At 38.6% G+C, this 21,228-nt stretch overlaps 3 protein-coding genes across 5 annotated transcripts in view; 1 reads left to right on the plus strand and 2 right to left on the minus strand.

Annotated features, from left to right (window-relative positions):
- Positions 1-3,767, minus strand: part of LOC132092291 (serine/threonine-protein kinase MRCK alpha-like) — a 56,629-nt gene extending 52,862 nt beyond the window's left edge. Inside the window, exon 1 of one of the 2 annotated variants that reach the window (XM_059498463.1) lies at positions 2,763-3,767. In XM_059498463.1, coding sequence (XP_059354446.1) covers positions 2,763-2,940 — 178 coding nt within the window. In that variant the 5' untranslated portion in view covers positions 2,941-3,767. The remainder of the gene's footprint in view (positions 1-2,762) is intronic. The other variant, XM_059498462.1, reaches the window with a different exon arrangement.
- A 3,003-nt stretch (positions 3,768-6,770) lies between these two features.
- Positions 6,771-9,348, plus strand: LOC132091848 (left-right determination factor 2-like). The gene is made up of 4 exons (XM_059497945.1): positions 6,771-7,269; positions 7,446-7,689; positions 7,802-8,041; positions 8,758-9,348. The coding sequence occupies exons 1-4, from the start codon at positions 6,903-6,905 to the stop codon at positions 9,080-9,082; spliced, it is 1,176 nt and encodes a 391-aa protein (XP_059353928.1). The 5' UTR covers positions 6,771-6,902; the 3' UTR covers positions 9,083-9,348.
- A 1,712-nt stretch (positions 9,349-11,060) lies between these two features.
- LOC132092292 (heterogeneous nuclear ribonucleoprotein U-like) lies at positions 11,061-20,781 on the minus strand. 2 transcript variants are annotated; one of them, XM_059498464.1, is made up of 13 exons: positions 20,147-20,781; positions 18,960-19,074; positions 15,333-15,406; positions 15,109-15,248; positions 14,928-15,027; positions 14,718-14,830; positions 14,366-14,629; positions 13,668-13,787; positions 13,292-13,589; positions 12,684-12,953; positions 12,350-12,606; positions 11,917-12,015; positions 11,061-11,721 (listed from the first exon to the last, which is right to left on the minus strand). In XM_059498464.1, the coding sequence occupies exons 1-13, from the start codon at positions 20,601-20,603 to the stop codon at positions 11,671-11,673; spliced, it is 2,358 nt and encodes a 785-aa protein (XP_059354447.1). In that variant the 5' UTR covers positions 20,604-20,781; the 3' UTR covers positions 11,061-11,670. The 2 variants fall into 2 exon arrangements, with proteins under 2 accessions (XP_059354447.1, XP_059354448.1); XM_059498465.1 differs by having other exon boundaries at positions 20,174-20,779.
- Positions 20,782-21,228: the final 447 nt, after the last annotated feature.

A 21,228-nucleotide genomic window follows, 5' to 3' on the forward strand; every position in this document is an offset into this window, starting at 1 on the left:
TGCATACATTTCTCTGGAGGACTGGGACATTCCAGGGGGTTTCGCATATAATTGCTTAGCGGCCTTGTCCCAACATACATGTGATTCTCATTATGTTGCAGTACAATGTGACTGCCTCAAGGCTTCAATTACGATCTATCAACCATGAACCATGTGGAATCCTCACCTACTTCTTACCTAAATCATCAGTGGCTGATGGGTTCTCTGAAATTGTGTTTATGAACTGTCCACAGATGCTGAGGAAAACCAGAGCACCCAGCCAAATTTATCCCCTTATTGCCTTTCAGTTACAAAGTAACGCCGGACTTCCAGCCTCCTTTTTGAGATACAAACGGCATAAAAATATGTTAGTGTGTCATAAAGAAGCAAGACACGCAGTCCTGTGTGAGGCTAAATTTGGCCTCTGTGACAATTAAACTGTGACTTTGGTCAACCATGCCAATGAATGTCACAGCAGTGAACACTGATATGTGAATGAATGAGTGAGCTAATGAGCTCATGAGTGAGTGGCCTATCCAGTCGGTCTTTAAAAAGTCAAGTCCACAAAGGGGACAAACAGAATGCACTGTCATTTCCCTATATGACATCATGTGTCCAGCAGCTCAGTAGAGTTTCCTGATGCTGCCCTAAAGAGACTCCCCAGTGGAAAAGGACATTTTAATTTTTTCGCATAGGCACACATGCACAATGACGCACAATAGCTCTATCTCAAATCATCCTGACCTGAGTACAACAACATGAGTCTAACTAAGTCACTAGAAGGCATTTTTGATTTGCATTTTCATTAAAATCCCAGTACCAGAAGATTGTAAACAAAACACCAAACTATAGACGGACTGTGCTATTAGCACTGCATTCAGATGATGGTCAAGGAATTTAAATGCTGTTTGTTGCATTCTATTCATTTCACAGATAGTTACATAACATGACAGCTGGTTATGCCAAAGTTTTCAGAAGAGCATTCATTCTGTTCCATTTTAAACTAGCAATTAGATCATTTACAGATGGAGGATGAACTCTGCCGCATAAAAGTTTGCCTATTTGTCTTAATCATTCACATCTTATTTGTTTCAATAGTGCTCAAGGTTTTGGAAATGATACAGACACATATCAGCCTGGATACAAGAAGTTTGTTCTAGAACAGGGGTCTCCAAACTCAGAGGGCTGGTGTCCTGCAGTGTTTAGCTCCAACTTACCTCAACACACCTGCCTAGAAGTTAGTATGCCTAGTAAGACTTGATTAGCTGGTTCAGGTATGTTTAATTAGGGTTGGAGCTAAACTCTGCAAGACACCGGCCCTCTGGGGACCCCTGGTCTTGATGCCATTCATTTCATATGCAGTGGTAATTCAAAGTGCTTTAAAGGGGTCATATAACATTGCTAAAAATAACATTGTTTTGTGCATTTAGTGTAATGCAATGTGTTTATACGGTTTACATTATTTTCCACATAAGGGGAATTATTGTTGCTTCTCTATGCCAAATGCAGAATTCCTCAAGCTTGTGTCCCAGCACGACAAGACAAAAACAACAAAACCCATTAAACACGAGGCATTTGTTACATGCAGTGGGGGTATAATTACTGATTATAATGACTTATACTGTCTTTTTACGCATTGTTTTGCGTATCACGCTGCGCAAACATAAAACCATATCTGCATTTGTGATCGGAGAAACGATAAACAACAAGCTCTTCTATACAATGTTCAAAACTCGGTTTTGAATCATCAGTGGCAAAACCTTTAAATATGAAAACATACTTTACGGACTGTGAGTCAGAAGCGTCAGACTGTCCTTGCAAAGTTGGAATTGCCCACATTATAAAAACAGACACCGGCATTGCAGGCTACTCTCACAGAAAACAGTCCTCGTCCTCAATAAAATGCGCTGCACACATCTGAATATTTGGGTTGACTGTTCTGGAACAGTGTTGTAAATACAACTTAACTACTCATTTCTAGTTGTGTCCTCTTTTGGAAGACCAAACAAATTAGTTTCACTTTCACAACGAAACACACAGCATCTCCAAAACATGGCAGCGGAGGCAACAGCGAGAATAAAAGTTACGCTTTCTTTCTTTGCGTGAACATGTGGCCGGCATTATGCAAATCTTCCCACATAGTGATGTAGAGACGTGGGGGCGTGTTAGAATGAGCCATTTTAGGGGGGCGTGGTTGACTTAACTTTTAAAAAGAATATCTTTTTGGACAAGAGCTTGTAATACTCCAAAGAGAAAGGATAAATTTAAATTGCATCATATGACGCCTTTAAGGTAATTTAACATTTAACAAAAATGTAAATATTAACCAAAAAAGGTTCAGATCAGTAAAAAATAAAATAAAAAGCAAAAGAATAAAGAAATAAACAAATTAAAAATGTGAAAAATTGACGTGTTTTTTTTTTTGTTTTTTTTGGCTTAGATGAACATGTTTTGTGAGGTGAATTCAGTTCTGGCTGAAAACTGTATATAAAGTAAACATTACTATTATTAATAGTAACAGTCAGTTGCGTGGCACAGCTGGTCATGTGATCTCAACATGCCGGCGCCCATGAGGGGCAGACCCGAGTCATGTAAAATAAAACCACTTTTTCTTTAAGACTGATTGCTCAGGAGTCTTCATCATTACTGAGTGCGCCTGTAGCTACTGCCCGAGAATTAACTAAACACATTACACACCAAAATAAACACGAACAATAATGTGTAAAGAACTGTCAAGCCATCAAAAATATGCATGCTAATCGAGTGCATGAAATATGTCTTACCCCAGTCAAGGAACTCCAGGATGTTTTTCTCTCTTCTTAGGGGAGAATTATTGCATTCATCATACAGACAAACAAGAATATCCAACAAGGTCTCCACGCTGAAGCACTGGCCGCTGGACTGAGACGGGCCATCAAGAATCAGCTTCTCCAGCTTCTTCAAACGCACCTCACCAGACATGGTTTCAGTTGCTGCTGATGTCTCACAGTATGGTCAGTTTTTGCTCCCACTGTAGCAAATGGCCAGAGTAGGCCAGAGAACGCTCCAAAATACGTAATGTCTCAAAAAATATTGTAAAGCCTTATCATGGTCCCTCTCGCACCGATGCGTCCCTATCAATCCACAACATCATGATTTCGCAGTCCTTAGATGCAGAGAACTTACAGCCATTGACCCTGCCCTGGCCGATGGATTTGACGTATATAACCTAGGCTTATGTATTCCCGATTTCAGCTTCTCCTATAAAGGACACTTTTCACGAAACAAGTCACTAAAGAAGTTAAAAGCAATCCCTTGTGATATGGTGATATCTGTGGTTATCCATTATGCAGTAACAAAAGCGCATCAGCAGCACGGGATCTGCATTGCTACAAAGCCCCATATGCCCCTCCTCTGGCAGGACTGCGAAATCCCTAGCAAGCTGTTTTTCCTTTAAATCCCTCTCTTAAAACGCTGGCAGAAGGAGCGAGCCTTGCTTTCGAAAACTGTTATGCACTTGTCGACAGAAGCTTTTGCTGGAAATATGTGTCCTCGTTTATGTCGGCTCGGTTGGAGGGCTCCGCTCGTGGTCGCGGTGTGTGTGTCTCTCACAGATCGCTGCTGCTGCTGCTGCAGGCGAAACCCGACAGCATCATGGCGACCGTCACAGCATCTGCTGCAGGGGATGGAGGGGTATGCTGGAGGAAAAGAGCAGAGAGTGGTGTATACTAGTGAAGAGTGTGCGAATTATCCCATAGTTATTCTTCGTTGACCTTCAAGTGGGAGTCCACCATTTAAGGGATTTATGTTAGTGATTTGGTGTTGAGGTTCGTTTCGTGCAAGCCAAATTGTTTTCTAGCGCAGTGCGCTAACTGTCAACTGTTTTAAAAATGACAAAATGCTTTTTAATTATTATTTTTTTATTGTGGTAAATAATTAATAATGTGAAAATGACACGACTTTTTTGTTGACGTGCGTCAGCTGGCGACGGAAAGAGCTCGAGCGGCGTACTGTTGCTATGGTTACCAATGCAGGCGAACGCGACTTCTGTTCTTGAGCGTCTATTTATCGCACTATTTGTACGCTAACTTTATTATTTTTTTTATTAATATCTTAGAAAATCCTATTTAAGTGAGTATTATATGAGAACACTTACTTTTACATACATTGTTTTAAGTTCATTGTTTTGTTGGTAATTCGCACCTTGAGAGTAATGTTACTTGAAATTCAAACACACACACACACACACACATATATATATATTCAGTCACTGAAAAACAGTCACGCCTATAAAGGGAAAAAATTAAGTTTTTTTCTCACATTTTCTTTTCGTAAGCATCTTATTTATCTTATTTTGTAAAGGTCTCTTGTGCAGAACTTACTAATTCTTATGAAAAACGAGCACGTTCGCCCTCTTGTGTCCGATATTCTGCATTGCACTTGCAGTATGTAATTTAATCAAGTGCGTCTGAACTCCTCGTCTGGATTTATGTCCGTGGGTTTATGTAACTTTTTCAGCGAAGCGGATATGCTTGTAAATGTTACATTACATTTTGTGTTTTAAAATATCTTAGATATTAACTTAACTTAAAACTGTGACTATATCTAGAAATATATATGCTATTCGTAAAAAGTAGTAACATTGATTTAATATAATATTTAGACTTCCTTTTATATATCCCAAACAAGCAAGTTTATGCAGCAAAACATATTTGTAACATCAAACGAAAGTGTCATAGCACCGCTATTACTTTGTAACAAACGTTTGACGTTTGAGAACATGACATCTTTTCTTCTCATAACAATTCTTCTATAAATCTGAATCCGACAATTGCCACACCAGGCCTAATAAGGTGCTAATCGTCTCTTTCATGTCAAAACATTTGATGTTAGGACCAAACTGTGGCAGGATGTAGGGAATGTTGAACAGGAAGTTCACATTCAATTATTAATTTCTGTAGACCATGAGAATTTGTTTAAACATCCTTAACCAAATGAGCGATTTTCGTATATGATCTGCATTATGATTCCTAATTGCTGACAGAAGAGCACTGAGTTTTTAACGCAGTAATATTTACAGTCGTTACCTTAATGACGAACTGTTTGTTGTTTTATCAAACCGAGGCGGCACCCGTTTGAATAGCTGTCTGTCTTTCGTATGTAATAGAGAGAGGTGTTAATTAGCGCGTGCTTTGTTGATTGGCGTGTACCTCCATCCTTTGATTAAGGGCTACTACCTGTGAGAATTAGATGGTACTTATATTGACAAAGGGACTCAAAATAATCGACAAGGGAAGGAAAGAAGACTGACAGAACTCACACAAGAATCCAGGACTTCAATTTTGCGTGGATCATGTGTATTGTACAAAATGAGTCAAGCAGGGCCCTAGACTGAGGATTGTTGCCAATTAATTTCAAATCTAAAAAAAATAAGTTTTAAATAAAATATGCTAAGTATAGCATTTGTGTTATTTATATTTTTTTTGTGGGTTTATTTGTTCACATTTCACATCCAGACTTGCAGGATGATTCAACAAACTTTTTCTAAAATATTCAGAGAAACATGCCTGTTTTTAGTTACCGTCTTTCTGGTGTATTCTATTTATATATTAATTTTCCATAATGATAATAATTATTATTATTTTTCAGATATAAATAACTTAATCGTCTCTTGTAGCAGATATGGTGATACTCTTCTGGGCTCAAACAGTGAGCTCTTTAGTCTGATTCTGCATTTGTATTGCATTAATCTTCAGCCAGTCATTCGTCATCTGTTCTTCCTGTGAGCTACTTTAGTCTGTCTGACATCTTAGAGCAAATAGAGAGGCCAATACACATACTCAGACACTGGGCCCTCAGTGCCACTAGCCCCTCTTCTAATGTTAGTGTGACCAAACAAGGCATGGTAAACTGGCAATGGAATCAGATAATCACCAACCTGTGAAGAGCCCCCCAATCCACATCCATACCACAACCCTGTATTAAACAGTCTGTTTCCCTAATAATTTTAATCTGTGCATCAAGCAGAACGATGGTGGTCTTCGAATAAACATCTAATCCCTCAGCCCACCCAATGATGATGGGCCCACAGCGAGGGTGATCAACAGAAAGGTGCATAGACAGAGGGATTGATACTCCGTATTGAAAGACTCTTGCCAGACTAGGAATGTTTTACCATTTCCAGGGGAATGTACACACGAGGAACAAGGGTGCTACATCAACGTGCACATGCAAACTAGAAAAGAGAGTGCATTCTAGGTTCACTATGTCTGGAAGGTCATCAGTAAATCCATACAAGAACATGTGTCAGCAATAAAAATAATATTACATTAACAGTAAACATATAATACATTCATACATAATTATGTTTTTTTATCATAATTATGTAATTATAAGGAGATTTTGTGACCCGTTTTGGTATTACATAATGTTACAAATCTATCTATCTATCTATCTATCTATCTATCTATCTATCTATCTATCTATCTATCTATCTATCTATCTATCTATCTATCTATCTATCTATCTATCTATCTATCTATATTAATCTATTTATTTACATATCTGTCTATCTATTTACATATCTGTCTATCTATTTACATGCTTTTCAATCATCTATCTATCTATCTATCTATCTATCTATCTATCTATCTATCTATCTATCTATCTATCTATCTATCTATCTATCTATCTATCTATCTATCTATCTATCTATCTATCTATCTACATGTTTATAGCTGTCATCTATTTTTTACACATGTCTATCTATCTAACTATGTTAGCAATGTCTTCTATTTGAATGAAAGGAGGTTATCTGAATTCTTATTCTTGTTTAAATTGTACATTTTGCGTTAATTTCTCCGATGAATCACGGCTTTCATGTATCATCATCCTTCTGATGTCAGTCACCACCCCCTTGTCAAAGTGCGAACAATGGGGGTCTCATGGGCGCACTTAAGGACGAGCCGCTGTCAAAGCAGAGTCATCTCAGCCCGAGAACAGCAGCTCAGAAGCAGAACCTCTCCAGCACCTTCACGTGGAAGATGTCCTCAATCCGTGCCGCGTGCTTCCTTTTCGCAGCACTTTTCGCAATGGTGAGGGGTTTCATCCACGAAGACATGGAAGACGCTCTGCTGAAGACACTGGGACTTAGTGAAGTTCCGAGAATTCACAAGCGGGATCTGGAAAACCTTGTGATTCCAACGCACATTAAGAACAAATATATTTCCATGCTGAAACTGCACCACTCAAGAAGACGCCGCTCGCTTCCTAGTTTAGCCGGCATACTGAGGGGAATCCCTGGCAATGCAGGTAAGTTTAATATAAAGATTGAAAATGCACGATATGAATTAAATACTACAATTTAGTAAAGGAAATATGGGGATGGAAATGAACAATTAGCCTACTGCTTCTATATTAACAAAATGAATTTTAAATAAGCAAAATTTAAATATAATTTATTCATCAATCACTCTCGTCTATTCCAGACATCTCTGGTGAATTTGTATATTCTGACACGACACGTCAACGTGTGATGTTTGAGATGACATCAAGGATCCCGGAGAACAGTGAAGTGACCATGGCAGAACTGAAACTGTTCAAGAAAGCCCCACACAAGCGCTCCATACCAGAGAGAAAGGGCCACAGACCCGTCAACAACGCCCGGGTGAGCATCTACTGGGTGGAACCTCTGGAAGACGGGTCGAACCGAACTTCACTAGTGGATTCCAGGTAAGCAGAGACGGCCACAGACGGTTAATATTCTTTCTTAATGATGCTAATTTAACTGCTGATTGGCGTTACGGAACAAGCATGGTAATTGTCACAACCATCACCTCTTCAGGTTGATTCCCATTCACGAAACCGGCTGGAAGAGCTTTGATGTGACCCAGGCGGTGCACTATTGGTCGAAGAGCCGAATGGAGATGCCCATGCACCTGGAGGTGTGGATCGAGGGCGAGAGACCCGGCAGTTACGCGGCAGAAATGGCCAAGTGTGTCCGTTTCACTACTCAAGGTCCAAACGACAACACTCTGGGAAAACCTGAGCTTGTTCTTTACACCCTAAACCTCGAGGAGTTTGGGTAAGCGTGGCTTCATTTCAAAGCAGTAGGCTATGCTAATAAACAATATTAACTCAATTTCTTACTTGACCCTACCTTGTATTACTGGGTTATTTTACCTCATTTTAATGCAGCGTAACTTTTTTTTAAAGTAGCCTATTTATGTGCACAATTTGCCACTCACACACACACACACACACACACACACACACACACACACACACACACACACACATAGGCTAAGTTTATACGACTGTCTGTACACATGTAGCCTATATCTGACTTAATTAAATTTTATATGTGATTACATTTAAATAATCCTAGTCAAATAGCTAATTTAATAGAGATGCTGAGAATTTTTGTAAGTGTGGCACATTATACAAAATAATTAATTTATTTTGATTATTGATTAATTTAAATGTTACAAATATATATATATATATATATATATATATATATATATATGTATATATATATATATATATATATATATATATATATATATATATATATATATATATATATATATATATATATATATATATATATAATAGCTAGGCCTATGTACTTGTAAAAAATTCAAAGTTAATTTTAGTGGAATTTTTCTAAAAGTCAAGTAGCTCAAAATAATCACTCTGTTGTTATTCTTGTGTTACGGGAGAAATTTTCCCAAAATAAAAATGTGTTACATTTCAAACGTACAATGTACAAATATTCTTTTATTTTTTGCGTTGCAGGTCTAGCGGAGACTGTGAAACCAACAAAGACAGTGACATGTGCTGCAGGGAAAAATACTTCATCAATTTCCGAGCCTTGACTTGGACCCAGTACTGGATCATCGAACCATCCGGGTATCAGGCGTTCCGGTGTAACGGCGGCTGCCGGCAGCCCAAGCGCAACTACGGTTACGGAGAGAGGAAATGCGCGGTTGTAGAGAGCGCGCCGCTACCGATGATGTATTTAGTGAAAAAGGGAGATTATACTGAAATAGAGGTAGCCGAATTCCCAAATATGATTGTAGAAAAGTGTGGATGCGCAATGGATAATATTTCAGTTGTATGAACATGCTATTTGCCATTGACCACATGACAAAATGTACTTAAAAGCTATTAGGCTAAAAAAGGGTGCTGGCAACTTAAGCCTTATTGAGACTATAGCTCAAGCACTTTGTATAAATGTGTAAATATTGCTAAATTGATATGCATTTATTTTTGCATTTGTATATGATGCCGTATGAAGTGAAAAGATTGATTTGTAGATGTTATATTTTCAGCAGTAAAAAGAATGGGTTTGTTGCATATGTCAACCTGTGATTGAATATAAATTAAACTATTTTTCATTGAAACTTTCTCGTCTCATTCAACTCATTCACTGATTTTTTGGTCAACCAAATAAATATTAGCATATTCCAGTATTTGCAGTGAATGATGGCAAAAATTAAATTTTTGGGTGAACTATCCCTTTAAACGGTTAGTAAACAGTTTCAGTAAAACTATTTTGCATTTACAGAACAATTCAGTGAGAAGACAATGATTTATCTCAGAGGTTTATTACATTATTTAATGACACATTTCCTTACATTGAAACACTTTTAACATTCATCGCTGAAAAATCAAAGCCAAAATACAAACAACATCCCACCTGCAATCTCTCAAGAACACACAATGCCACATTTATAGTACAGTTTAGTAAATACATTTTTCATCCTCAAAATATCGTATTTTGCACAAGCAATGTCTGTGTAGTAAAACAGTATCATCACAAATCTCTTATGCCATGCTATCCAGTTAAAAACCACATTCTATTAAAAACCATTATCCCACTGGAAATAATTTACAGAAAAAAACAATGCTTCCTGAAATAAGTTACTTTTACATCAATTTAAATGGTATATAGTTAAAATATTCCACTTCAACTATTGCATCATGATAAAATACACCAATTTTAAGTAAAAAATAGCTGCCCTTTTTCTTTGGCCAGTTGGCGCTTTATAAGAAATGGATTAATTCAGACAAATCAAGGGCCTGGACAGATGAAAATCAGGATTTCTCACTGATGGGATTATGGGGTGTATGTGATATTATTGTGGTTTCAAAGATGAGTATCAATAAGCAGGTGATGCAATTCGAGAAAATCCTTATCGGTTAGTAAATCCAGTCGACTCGCCAGTATTTCACAGCTCTCTCCATGTAACATTAGTAATGCATCTGAGAATTTAACATAAGAGAACTTGCTTATTTGCTGGCTGTTATATCTAAAACCGCTGTCAAGGCCACCATTTGACAAATTAATCCCAAAGGAAACCTTTTAGGACATTTCTTGTAAAATGGTCTAAATATTGTTGTATAATGTAATTTTAAATGTACACCTGAAACAAGTTATTTGCAATATTACATAGATCAATGTAGCGGTTACTCAGTTAAAACTAAAAAAGGTTGCATTAAATATTTCGCTAAGCCATTTTAAAAAGTGTTGCTATAAAATGTTAATCAGAATGAACAGTACTAGCAAGTTTAGTGCAGTTTTTATAATGAAGCTATACATCAACAAAGCTTTGCTGAATTGTGTAAATCAATAAGCAAAATCAAGTGCTTAACTTCAGATGAACAGGGGCGTCGGACTGGGGGTAAAACCAGTACTGATTACCAGGGCCCCAAAGGAAGAGAGGGCCCTTGAAAAGTCTTGAATATATAATTTCGGGGGGGGGGGGGGGGGGGGGGGGGGGGTTGGATGTCGGGCCCCTTCGGACTACCAATGCATAGGGCCCGGGATCTTGTGCAGCGCCCCTGCAGATAAGCGTATGTTTCACTGTGGCTTCTCTTGGTTTCTTAAGATGACACAAATGCATAAAATTATGCAGTGCAAAAGAAACAAATCAAAGTAACTGGCTAAACTGATTTAAAAATATTTCCAGTGTACGCCCTACAAGAACAAGACAATGAAGTAGAGTCTGATGGTCCTGAATTTAGAGACAGATCTGATTGCCATTCAAAGGCTCTTTGAAATGGGTTTTTCAAGATATCAGTCAAAAGCCATAAAATGTCGTAGAAAAGCAAGCACATCATTTATTGCAAACATATGATGTAACCGTTACAGTCTGGGGCTAACAAAGAAAAACTTGGATCTATAAGAAGTAAATAGAGGACAATATGTTCACTCCTTCACTGAACATGAAGGGCAGAGATGTTACGTAAATATTAATGATTATTGTCAAAAGATTCTAAAAGATTAACGTTGACAGGGATTCTTAAACACTATAACTCTTACACACACACGCAAAAGAAAAACCCTGAAAAATAATAATTTACATTGAGTAAAAATGACATTTTACAGAATAAAATTCACAACCCTGAAATTCAAAGCATCCCTTGCACAAGACAAGTGCTGGGATTCCTGATATAACAATATCAAAGCTGTGACACAAAATAAAAGGAGGAGGAAATACATTTGTGAAGCAAGCACACATCTATGTAGAACGTAGACTGTTCACTTCAGTAGGCGGAATGTTTGTTTGCCACTTGCTTCTCTTATTTAAAAATGGACTTCCTTTAAAAAAAAATAATAAACAAGGACCATAAAAGTGGATGGTTATTCAGTGGCTGTGCATTTCAGTGCACAAGAGGCCATGAGTCTTTAATACAAATGCGCATTTAGTAATATCCTGGGTGGTACTGTTGATTCCATGGCTTCTGGTTCCAGAACTAAAGGGTCAAAGAAAGTTTCATCAGTCAGATGGACTACAATTTGGTTTCATATATAATACTTTGGAAATCACAGACACAATCTAATTTTTTTGAATAAGTTAGATTTCTCATTGGAAGTTTATACAATGTATGGCTTATCTGTGACCCTATTAAATATTAGCTTTCTCAATGGGACATAATAGCTGTTCTTACCCCTTGTTGCCAACTCTGGTTGAAGGCTTGGGCAAAAGATCCGTTTTTGTTTCCAAAACCACCACGATTCTGCTGATGGCCTCCTCTGCCACGGAACTTCTAACAATGTGAAAATTCAGAATTATTCTCCAAGTCCAAGTCAAATTGAGGTTTCACTACCATTCAACAGTCTGGGGTCAGCAAGAGTTTTTTGTGCTGTGACATCTCACGATTCATCACAGGAATAAATTACATTTAAATTAAAAAAATATATATATATATGTACATTATTTTAAGCGTTAATAATATTTCACTATTACAGTTTTTACTCTATTTTTGTTCAAATAAATCTTAAGTCTTGTAAGTAAGAGACACTTTTCAAAAGCATAAAAAAAAAAAATCTTACCAACCCCAAACCTTTCAGCAGTAGTGTAGTCACAAAAGACATACTAACCTGCTGGAAGTGTCCTCTGTTATTGGGTCTGCCTTGTCCTCCACCGCGGTGCATGTTACCTCTGTTTGCAGGCCCTCCGCGACCCATTCCACCTCTGCCGCCTCTCATGTGCCCACCCCTGGGGACCATTCCCCGGTTGTGCATCCCACCAGCTCCACCTCGGCTATGGAACCCTCCTCGGAAGACAGGTGGTGGTGGTGGTGGTGGCATGTAGCCACCGCGTGGGTGACGATTAAAACCACGATGTGGTACTGGTACTAAAAAATGAGAAAATTCTCAGTCTAAATTAAGCATTACAGTTTACAAAAAAGTAGAAAAATAAAAAGTGACTTACATCCTCTGAAGTTTCCACGGGCCTGGAATCCACCTCTACCTCCACGTGGGCCTGGACCACCACCCCTACCGAACTGGGTCCTAGGCCCTTTACCTCGTCCACCTCCTTTTTTGGGGGTCACGGTGCCTTGGTTGGGTTTCTTTTCAGGTGGCAAAGCACTCTTACTCTCTTCCTTGTACTGCTCCAAGAGCTTGACAGCCTCCTCCTTCTGCAGTTCCACATATTTGACCTCAGAGAAGCAGTCTCCTACCTCTGGCAACGTGTAGATACCTGCAGGTAAAAACAAACTTTTGTATTCCTGATGTTCCTACTTTGTGCCAGGTTGTTTTTTAATTCATTTTAACCAGTGGTTCCCAACCACAGTCCTGAAGGCCCCCCAACACTGCATGTTTTCCAGGTCTACTTAAATCAAACACACCTGATTTAGATCATCAGAACATTGGTAGAGACTCCAAGACCTGAAAAAGGGGTGTCAGACAAAGGACAGATGCAAAATGTGCATTACGGAGCCTCCAGGAACGTGGTTTGCGAACCACTGATTTAAACTATGCAGTTTTGGACTGCAAGGAAATCTAGAGGTGCAGTGGTGAAATGACATCATGTCTTACCTTTCATTTTCAGAACGGCATGCTCGGGTACATCTTTGCCATCAGTTTCTGCTTTCTTCTGTGTTCTCTCCTTGAAGGCCTCATCAGTGGGGAAAACCACTACAGCTTGGCGTTGGAAGCCAGCAAACAGACACATCTTCCTTCTCTGGGCTGGTGCAGACACGTTTGTCTGATCCAAGATGTAGTTTCTCTTTTTGCGGGCAGCAATTTCAATAAACTTGCCCAGGAACAACGGAGCACGCTGAGAGATGGCTGAGAGTTTCGCTGTGTCTTTGTTTTGCCTCTTAATGCTGTTAATCTGCAAGTCCAAAAAGTGAGATTAGACAAGAAAATAAGACAAGATTTTTTTAAAGTTTTTAAGAAGTATGTTTCTCACCATCATCTTTTCCAAGATGGTGTTGGTGCCGAGGACATTGTACTTCCCAGGGTTCTCTTCAACATGTTTATTTACCCAAGCAGTTTTCCCAGATCCAGGAAGGCCGACCATGACGATCACCTTGAAACCAACATAGTGACCACAATAAAGTCAATGCATGCAACCACAACAAAAAAAAGAAGTTAACCATTTTCATGTTTTTTTTCCCCACATATGTCATGAATGTTTATAGGTTCATAGGTTAAATACAATTCTGTTCAAAAGTTTGGGGGCCATAACATTTTTTCAAATGAAGTCTCTTATGCTCAGCAAGGCTGCATTAAATTGATTTTACAATTTCTATTTTAATATATTTTAAAATCTAAATTGCTGTGATTGCAAAGCAGAACTGTCATCAGCCACTACTCCAGTCTTCAGTGTCACTAGATCCTTCAGAAATCATTCTATTATGCTGATTTGGTGCTCAACAATCATCTTATATTAACGTTGAAAACAGTCAATCTCCTTAATATCTTTGTTGAATAGGAAGTTCAAAAATACAGCATGTACCGTAATTGAAATAGATTAAATTTATAATCTTACATTCTATAAGTACTGGTTTCAAACAAAACTTCTTGAACCATAGTGTATATTCATGTTTCAAGATTTATAAATAGGAAAAAAAAAAAAAAAAAAAAAAAAAAAGTGGGAAAAAGTACCTCGCAATCTTTCTTGGTCTCAGGTCCCTTAGGTCCTCTGACACGCAAATCCACAGGAACTTGCTGCAGGAAACTGAAGCCCTCCAACTGAGGGAAGAATGGTGTCTCCATCTGACCGAAATTGAACTCAACCGCACAGTTGTGGCAAAGAACATGGGGGAACAGACTTTGTCCGGCCAAGGACTCCTTATTGACCTTGAAAGCCACACCAAGGTCCTTGCCATTTTTGGAATAGGAAATCTCCACTTCATCAGCTTCAAAATTCTATGCAAGATAAAGGAAAACCAAAGTGCATTAGAATATGCAAGCTAACAGAAAAAAATACAATTATTTTGTGAGAGGAAGGACTTACAATAAAACAGCCGATGACATCATTTTCATCGAAATTCTCCCCATAGTCTTCAGTCACACAGTTTGATGTCTTCTTCCCTTTGCTTGAATAGGAATAGGAATGCTCCTCCTCACCTAAAACATTAATACGTCATATATTGATTTTTAGGAGATGAAATATGGCTGTGCAATAAATTACTGTGGTAACATAGACATGTTAATATAAACTTACCCAGCAAAAGACTTCCATTAGCCAGGGACCAGCCAACATGGACATCATGGAAGTCCATGTTTTTGCTGTTTAAATGCTTGACTGGAATTTTCTCAGTGATCTGAATATACATGAGACAAATTATAAATCACAATTCATCACTTTTTTTCATCAGTTTGCCTAAATATGCTGTAGTAGTCACCTTAATTTCAAAGCAGGCTTTGCCTTGGTTTAGACCATATGAGGCACGGCCACCCGCCCAAAGGTAAGCGAAACTCTCCATGGTAAGAGAGGAGGTGCTGTATCTGTCCCGGGAGACTTTGAAGTTAAGGTCACAATTGTCTACGGAAACATTGTGAATAAATACGTTTCAGTCCAAGAGACACTTAATTGGCCGGCATGCTTCTTAACATATAAAACACTTACAGGGATCCAGGCAGACCAGGGTGTCATCAAACTCTTCATCTTCTTCCTCCAAAGGTGGCAGGGGAGACTTGGACCTGAAATAGAGTTTATAAGCCATTAATCCCATGAGTGAAGCAGGACTGTGATGGGATGTCCAGGTGAGGTCCTTCTTCATAGTCATAGCAGCGTCAACAGTTGATTTTAGGGATGTAACGATGGACCCTTTATACAAGACGGTGATGTTTAACATTCATCAGCATCGTAAATCCTCAAAAGTTTTGTTTTGTACATTCAGAACACTAATATTTGTATATAACCGTTGCATCAAATTACAAAAAAAACAAACAGTTAATGCGAGGGTGTTTCTAATGCAGCGTCTACGGGAGGGATGGTAAATTTGATATTGTTCTCTCATCTGACTGCCGTTTTCAGACTCAATTTCTTCCGTACATTGAAAGTCATGAAAACACTATAGTAGAGTTTTTCCTTTTGCTATTTGAGCATATGGGAATGCAAAAAATATATTTGTGGTACCCTCCCATTGACTGCTCTTCAATTTAACCCAATTATGATGACTTCTGCTCCAGAGAAACCCGGAAATGTGAAAAAGGTCCATTAACCGCGAGCCTGTTGAGAATCGATTCATATATGTGACGATTCAAATCGGTTGAGATGCTAAACAAATCTGGATTCAATTAAGGGTAGGAGTTTATATGAATGTATGTCTGAGTGGAAAAGTTCAGACGGTATTTTTCCCTTTCATCTTTCCTCAGTAACTGCAACGTTTACAGTGGAAAAGAGTGCAGAGAGTGAATCTGTGCCTTATTCAGTTTGTCCGCTGTTTCGGTTTCATGATGATATTTGTCTGTATAGTTTCACAAAACTGAAGTCTAATCATTCTGTTTTTGCTTCAAATTTCGAAATCATACAATTTCATTTAGATTAAAAATTGCACTTGTTGCATGTATGCAGCATCTTTCTTTGGCTCATGATTAAAATGCAGTGGTTGCCTGCCTCTAATTATTATAGTGTATTATTATAGTGTGTAAAGTGTATTTCAATTTCACAAAGAAATGTGCAGTATCTTGTCTAAGCAATAATAAATGGATACATTTATAATTTGTCTTAAATCTCATTTTGTAAAAAACAATCAAATCGTGAATCAAATTGTGAGTTGAGTGAATCGTTACATCCCTAGTTGATTTACATTACCTTACAATGGCTGCTTAAAACATCTCATACTGTTTTGTGAATTCACAATTGTGAATGCAAAATTTGCCATCATTGCTTACCAGTTTACCCCACGATGAAGCCTGGAAGAAAACTTGTTGGTGAAATAGAAAGCATCAATGTTGTGCTACGAAACTGTTGCACTTTCTTATTTATTGGGTCATGGTTTGAAAAGGTCTCAGGATATTTATATATTTATATCTACATGCAGATCTTTCTGGAATCTAAAGTTTCGGCCTATTCTTGCTTACACAGACACTAAAATCAGTTAATGTTTTCTATATACAGCACAAACTCTCAATAGTTTTAAGAGACATCTGGAGGTTTAATCTTGTCAAATTGCTTTCTGAAGTAACCAATAGCATGTTACAGATGTCATCTCACACCTCATAATGAGGGGGGCCATTAAAAAAAGTCTTTACAAGTCTTAGTGTATGAGGGTTGCCACCATTATAAATGTTCTGTCATGGGGCGTTCACATCAGATGCGACTTGCGCGACTAAATCACGCTATTGTCGCGTAGTTGGACACTTGAACATTTTGAGTTTACTCGCTGCATTCGTGCGTGAAACTCACTTCACAACAAATGCGAATTTGTGTCATGGGAGGGGCTTATGCCAGTTGAGTTTACGCAGCATTGTGATTTCAGCCACCATTTATTCTGATAATTTTCAAAATATTACTGTTATCGTGTCATGAAATGTAGTTTTAAAAGTATTTAAGGTGAAAATGTAGTTGTTTTAAATTCAAATATGCAGTTTATTTATAAAAGACAGCACCCATTAAAAAATGTGTTTCACCGATTTCAGAGACGATCAGCGGGAGCTCAGTGCTCATGTTAACGACGAAAGCAGTCTCGACTCGTCTAGTCCTTCTGATATTTGCCGCTGTCTCTGATGTCTCTTTTGTGGTTAAACAAAATATAATTCCTCCATTGTTGTTTCGGATTTTGCCTCAGCTTGCTACATCGTAATCAGGCCTAAAAAAAAAAAAAAGTTTGGTTCCGGTTGGTTGTCTGTTGAGGTCATTGGTCGGTCATTGGTTTCTCCAGTGGCAGTTTTACACACGCGCGCTGATTTTAAATGTGTGGAACCAAACAAATTTTTTTTTAGGCCTCACATCACTACTAGAGCAAGCTCCTGATTGGTTAACGCGGCGCAAATATTTTGCCAAAGTTCCGACTTTTCAACTCGCTTGTTTTGCGCGAATTATGCGTTTTGCGTGTCAAACCACCCGAAAAACTCAATTTAGCGTCTGTCAATTCGCACCGCCTCATTCGCGTGCGTCGCAGGATGTTTACTTGTGTCTTTGCATTGACTTAACATGTAAAATCACTTGCGCTTAATGCATCATTCGCATCTGGTGTGAATGCACCATTAGGCCACATAAATTCAAGTGACGACCCTGCCCGGGATACCCCCCCAATAAACCAGTCAATCAACGTCATTACTAACTGGTACAGATATTGCTACAATTTTTTTGGTTCAAATAATAGTTGGGGACTTTCATGCTTAAGATCTTACTTTTGGAATTCCAATACATTAAATATATATATATATATATATATATAGGCCTATACATTTTTCTTCAATAAAGAATATAAACAGACTGAGACATTTTTGTTTTTTACCCAAACACTGGTTCACTATAGGTGAGCAGCAGAAAAGCCAGAAAATCAATAAATGTATTCAATCAGCAATTGATCACCACACACTTGGAGAAAGAACATGCATTACAGATGTAAACATATTTCCTTTTCTTTATGCAATGTGAAGAACTGCAAATGTTTGTACTTACCTGCTGACCACGAAAGAAACAGACTTTAAAAGGAAAAATTATTACAGTTCCTTATAGTTTTTCCAAATGCATAAAAGCATCGTTACAATATAAAAATAAACAGTAAAATAAAACATTTAACCTTTCAGAATTAAAGCAAAGGGAAACAAAAAATACAAACAACGAAGGAACGTCTAAAGATTTAAACAACAATTTGCTACATTACCATTACTTAATCGCCCCATTACGCCATGATACACTTTTCGATATAAACTCTACGTCACTGGCCCTCCCCTGTCGTGACAGAAGCCGCATCTCGTGCTATCGTCATTGCTTTGTTCGCTGCCTGATTTCGCCCCATGCGCATACAGTCAGCCTGACAACAGTGTGAGTGTGTGTGTTTAACAACAACATATACTGTTTTTCCATCAGAGCACTCTTTGAAGTGTTGTTTCATGATCTTACTGAAGGTAAGGTGTTTTGTATTAGCCAGGAATCACCCTCAACAAAGTTTTACTTTAGTTAAGAGGTAGATGAGGGTCGTTTTCTCTAGGTAAGGCATTGGCACTTAAAGCCAATATATAATATATATATTAAAAGTGGCACTTCGGGGATAATGAAGGCCATTGCTCCCATCCTTACCGGCTGTATTTGCTTTCTTCAATAAATTCAAAGTAGCCCCTTCCATGTTCCTCCCGGCGTCTCTTAACACCCTTCTTATTCTTCTGATCAGCACTGATGTCTTTGTCCGCATCCCCTTTGAAAATAAAACAAACAGTAATGAAATGCCCGGACGTGTTGGACCTTGGTTTTAAGGGTGGCCCACACGACAGGAGGGCTCGGACTAAACCAGAGTTACAAAATGAACCGACCACCTCTGATCAGACAGAATATTTGGCTTGGTTATGTCATTATGGCATTCGGGATTTAAACCGCAAGCATTGATCTGATAATAAAGCAGACCAGACAAAAACGAGGGTGGGTGCAATTAATTTTGATTGTTTTAAAGTGTTTTTCTCTAAAATGTAATGCATTCACAGACAAAATCAAATAAGTATTTTTATATATACACATTTAGCCTACTGTAGCTGACTTACCAGACAATGCTCACATCTTTAACAACAAATAAACTGCGAACACCGTCAACACGCAGTATCCTGAACTGACCACCTTGCACGGAAGTAGATGGCGCCTTCTAGCAACCTGAACCGAAACTAATAAATGTCCCTTTCTTTCGTTGCTTTATAATTTTTCGCCATTTTATAGCACTCCTAACCCTATCACCCGCTGAGAATGGTTTCATTTCACTATACCCCGCACTTGTTCATTGTCTGCCGTAAGGTTTTCTGCATAGCAACGTCCACGCGAGGGCGACCTGCATCATCGCATGCAGCGAGGCCATTCTCTCGCGAGCCAATTCGCGGTTTCTGAAACTAGCTAAACCGACCAAAACAACGCGATAGAGCATAGAAATGCGTTAATTGTAGATTAGAGTCTAAAATATACCTTTAACCGTGACAAAATATCAACAATAGCAACAAGCTCCTTAAGACAAAAGGCCCGCGCGGGTGTTTAGACTAGCTTTGCTAACACGGCTTAAAACAAAATAAACACTCAAAATCCTGAACTCACTAACTCAATTAAAACGCTAAACCACAATCTAGCGCGTACGTAAAACTGAAACCGACCGGATTAGGACGTTAGCGGTTTAACGTTACACAATAGGCACCGGTTAGCCTTTAGCCACATATGCTAAACGATGATCTCACCGGCTTCAACCCCCACGTGAACACGATACTCCCGGCGTTTCAGCGCAAAACAAAACTCACCCTCTAATGGATGAGATTCAGGCTCACCATCTTCATCGTCGATTCTGTCTATGATCTCGTCGTCTTCGTCATCCTCCTCTTCTTCTTCATCGAGGGCTTTGTCCATTTCAACGCCGGCGTCTCCATCCTCCTCGCCCATTTCATCGTCCTGACCATCACCCACAACAGCGGCATCACCCCCTTCTCCATTTTGCTCCTCGGCCTCCATGCTTTCGCCCTCCGGCTCCTCTTCACCAATGCCTTCTTTTTCGACTGCAACACTGTTTCCCTCGGCCTCGTTTTCTTCGGGTGCTTCTACCGCGGCAGCTTCTTCTTCTTCGGCCTGGGCCTCTGCATCGAGCGCGGCCTGCAGCCGCTCCATAAGCTCGGCCTTCAATCCCTTGTCGGAAAGCTGGCGCTTCTTCAGCTCGTCCTTCAACTCGTTCACCTTAAGCTTTTTTACGTTGATTTCACTCATGTTGTCGTTTTAGCGTAGATGGACTATAAAAAAAACTAACAGATTCGATAGTTAGAATATTGCAATCCAGTGAGAGCCGACGGACTTTTTGCTTCTCTGAATTGCGCACAGCCGCGATGATTCCGCGTCTGTCCACCGGCAAAACAATGCAATGGCGCCTTGGGTGCTAGACCCCTCCCAATGAAGCAGCATCGAGGAAACTGGGCGTGTTCAACCGTAATGACCCTTCTAGATGCTTACGACTTTTCGCTCGTGAATTCAAGATGATTTATTGCCATTTTGAATTCACTTATTGAGCATTACAAATGTAAATGCATCCTTCTTCTTCGTCTTCTTGTATGATTTATGTAAATACACGTATAAACCATATAATGACCTTTCTAAATATCACCCTTATTAATTGTATTTTTATAACCCCACCTTATTTATCAACGTATTTAGTTGAATACTATAGTTTATATATATATATATATATATATATATATATATATATATATATATATAATTACTTTATTGTCTTTGTAATAGAGTTCCAATGAAATTCTCAGTGGCACAATCCAGTCTTTAGCAAATCATTAAAATCAAAAATCAAGTACAATAGTGTACAAGAAAGTATTTATTTTAG

This window comes from Carassius carassius, chromosome 18, assembly GCF_963082965.1.
Source record: "Carassius carassius chromosome 18, fCarCar2.1, whole genome shotgun sequence".
Taxonomy (NCBI): Eukaryota; Metazoa; Chordata; class Actinopteri; order Cypriniformes; family Cyprinidae; genus Carassius; species Carassius carassius.

Bases quoted from the DNA above. Each gene is read 5' to 3' on its own strand.
- LOC132091848 (XM_059497945.1), top strand. From the start codon at position 6,903: ATGGGCGCACTTAAGGACGAGCCGCTGTCAAAGCAGAGTCATCTCAGC. The intron at 7,270-7,445 runs GTAAGTTTAATA...CGTCTATTCCAG, and splicing joins GGGAATCCCTGGCAATGCAG to ACATCTCTGGTGAATTTGTA. The intron at 7,690-7,801 runs GTAAGCAGAGAC...TCACCTCTTCAG, and splicing joins ACTTCACTAGTGGATTCCAG to GTTGATTCCCATTCACGAAA.
- LOC132092292 (XM_059498464.1), bottom strand. From the start codon at position 20,603: ATGAGTGAAATCAACGTAAAAAAGCTTAAGGTGAACGAGTTGAAGGAC. The intron at 14,831-14,927 runs GTAAGTTTATAT...TTAATGTTTTAG, and splicing joins TAATGGAAGTCTTTTGCTGG to GTGAGGAGGAGCATTCCTAT. The intron at 13,590-13,667 runs GTGAGAAACATA...TTGGACTTGCAG, and splicing joins CCATCTTGGAAAAGATGATG to ATTAACAGCATTAAGAGGCA.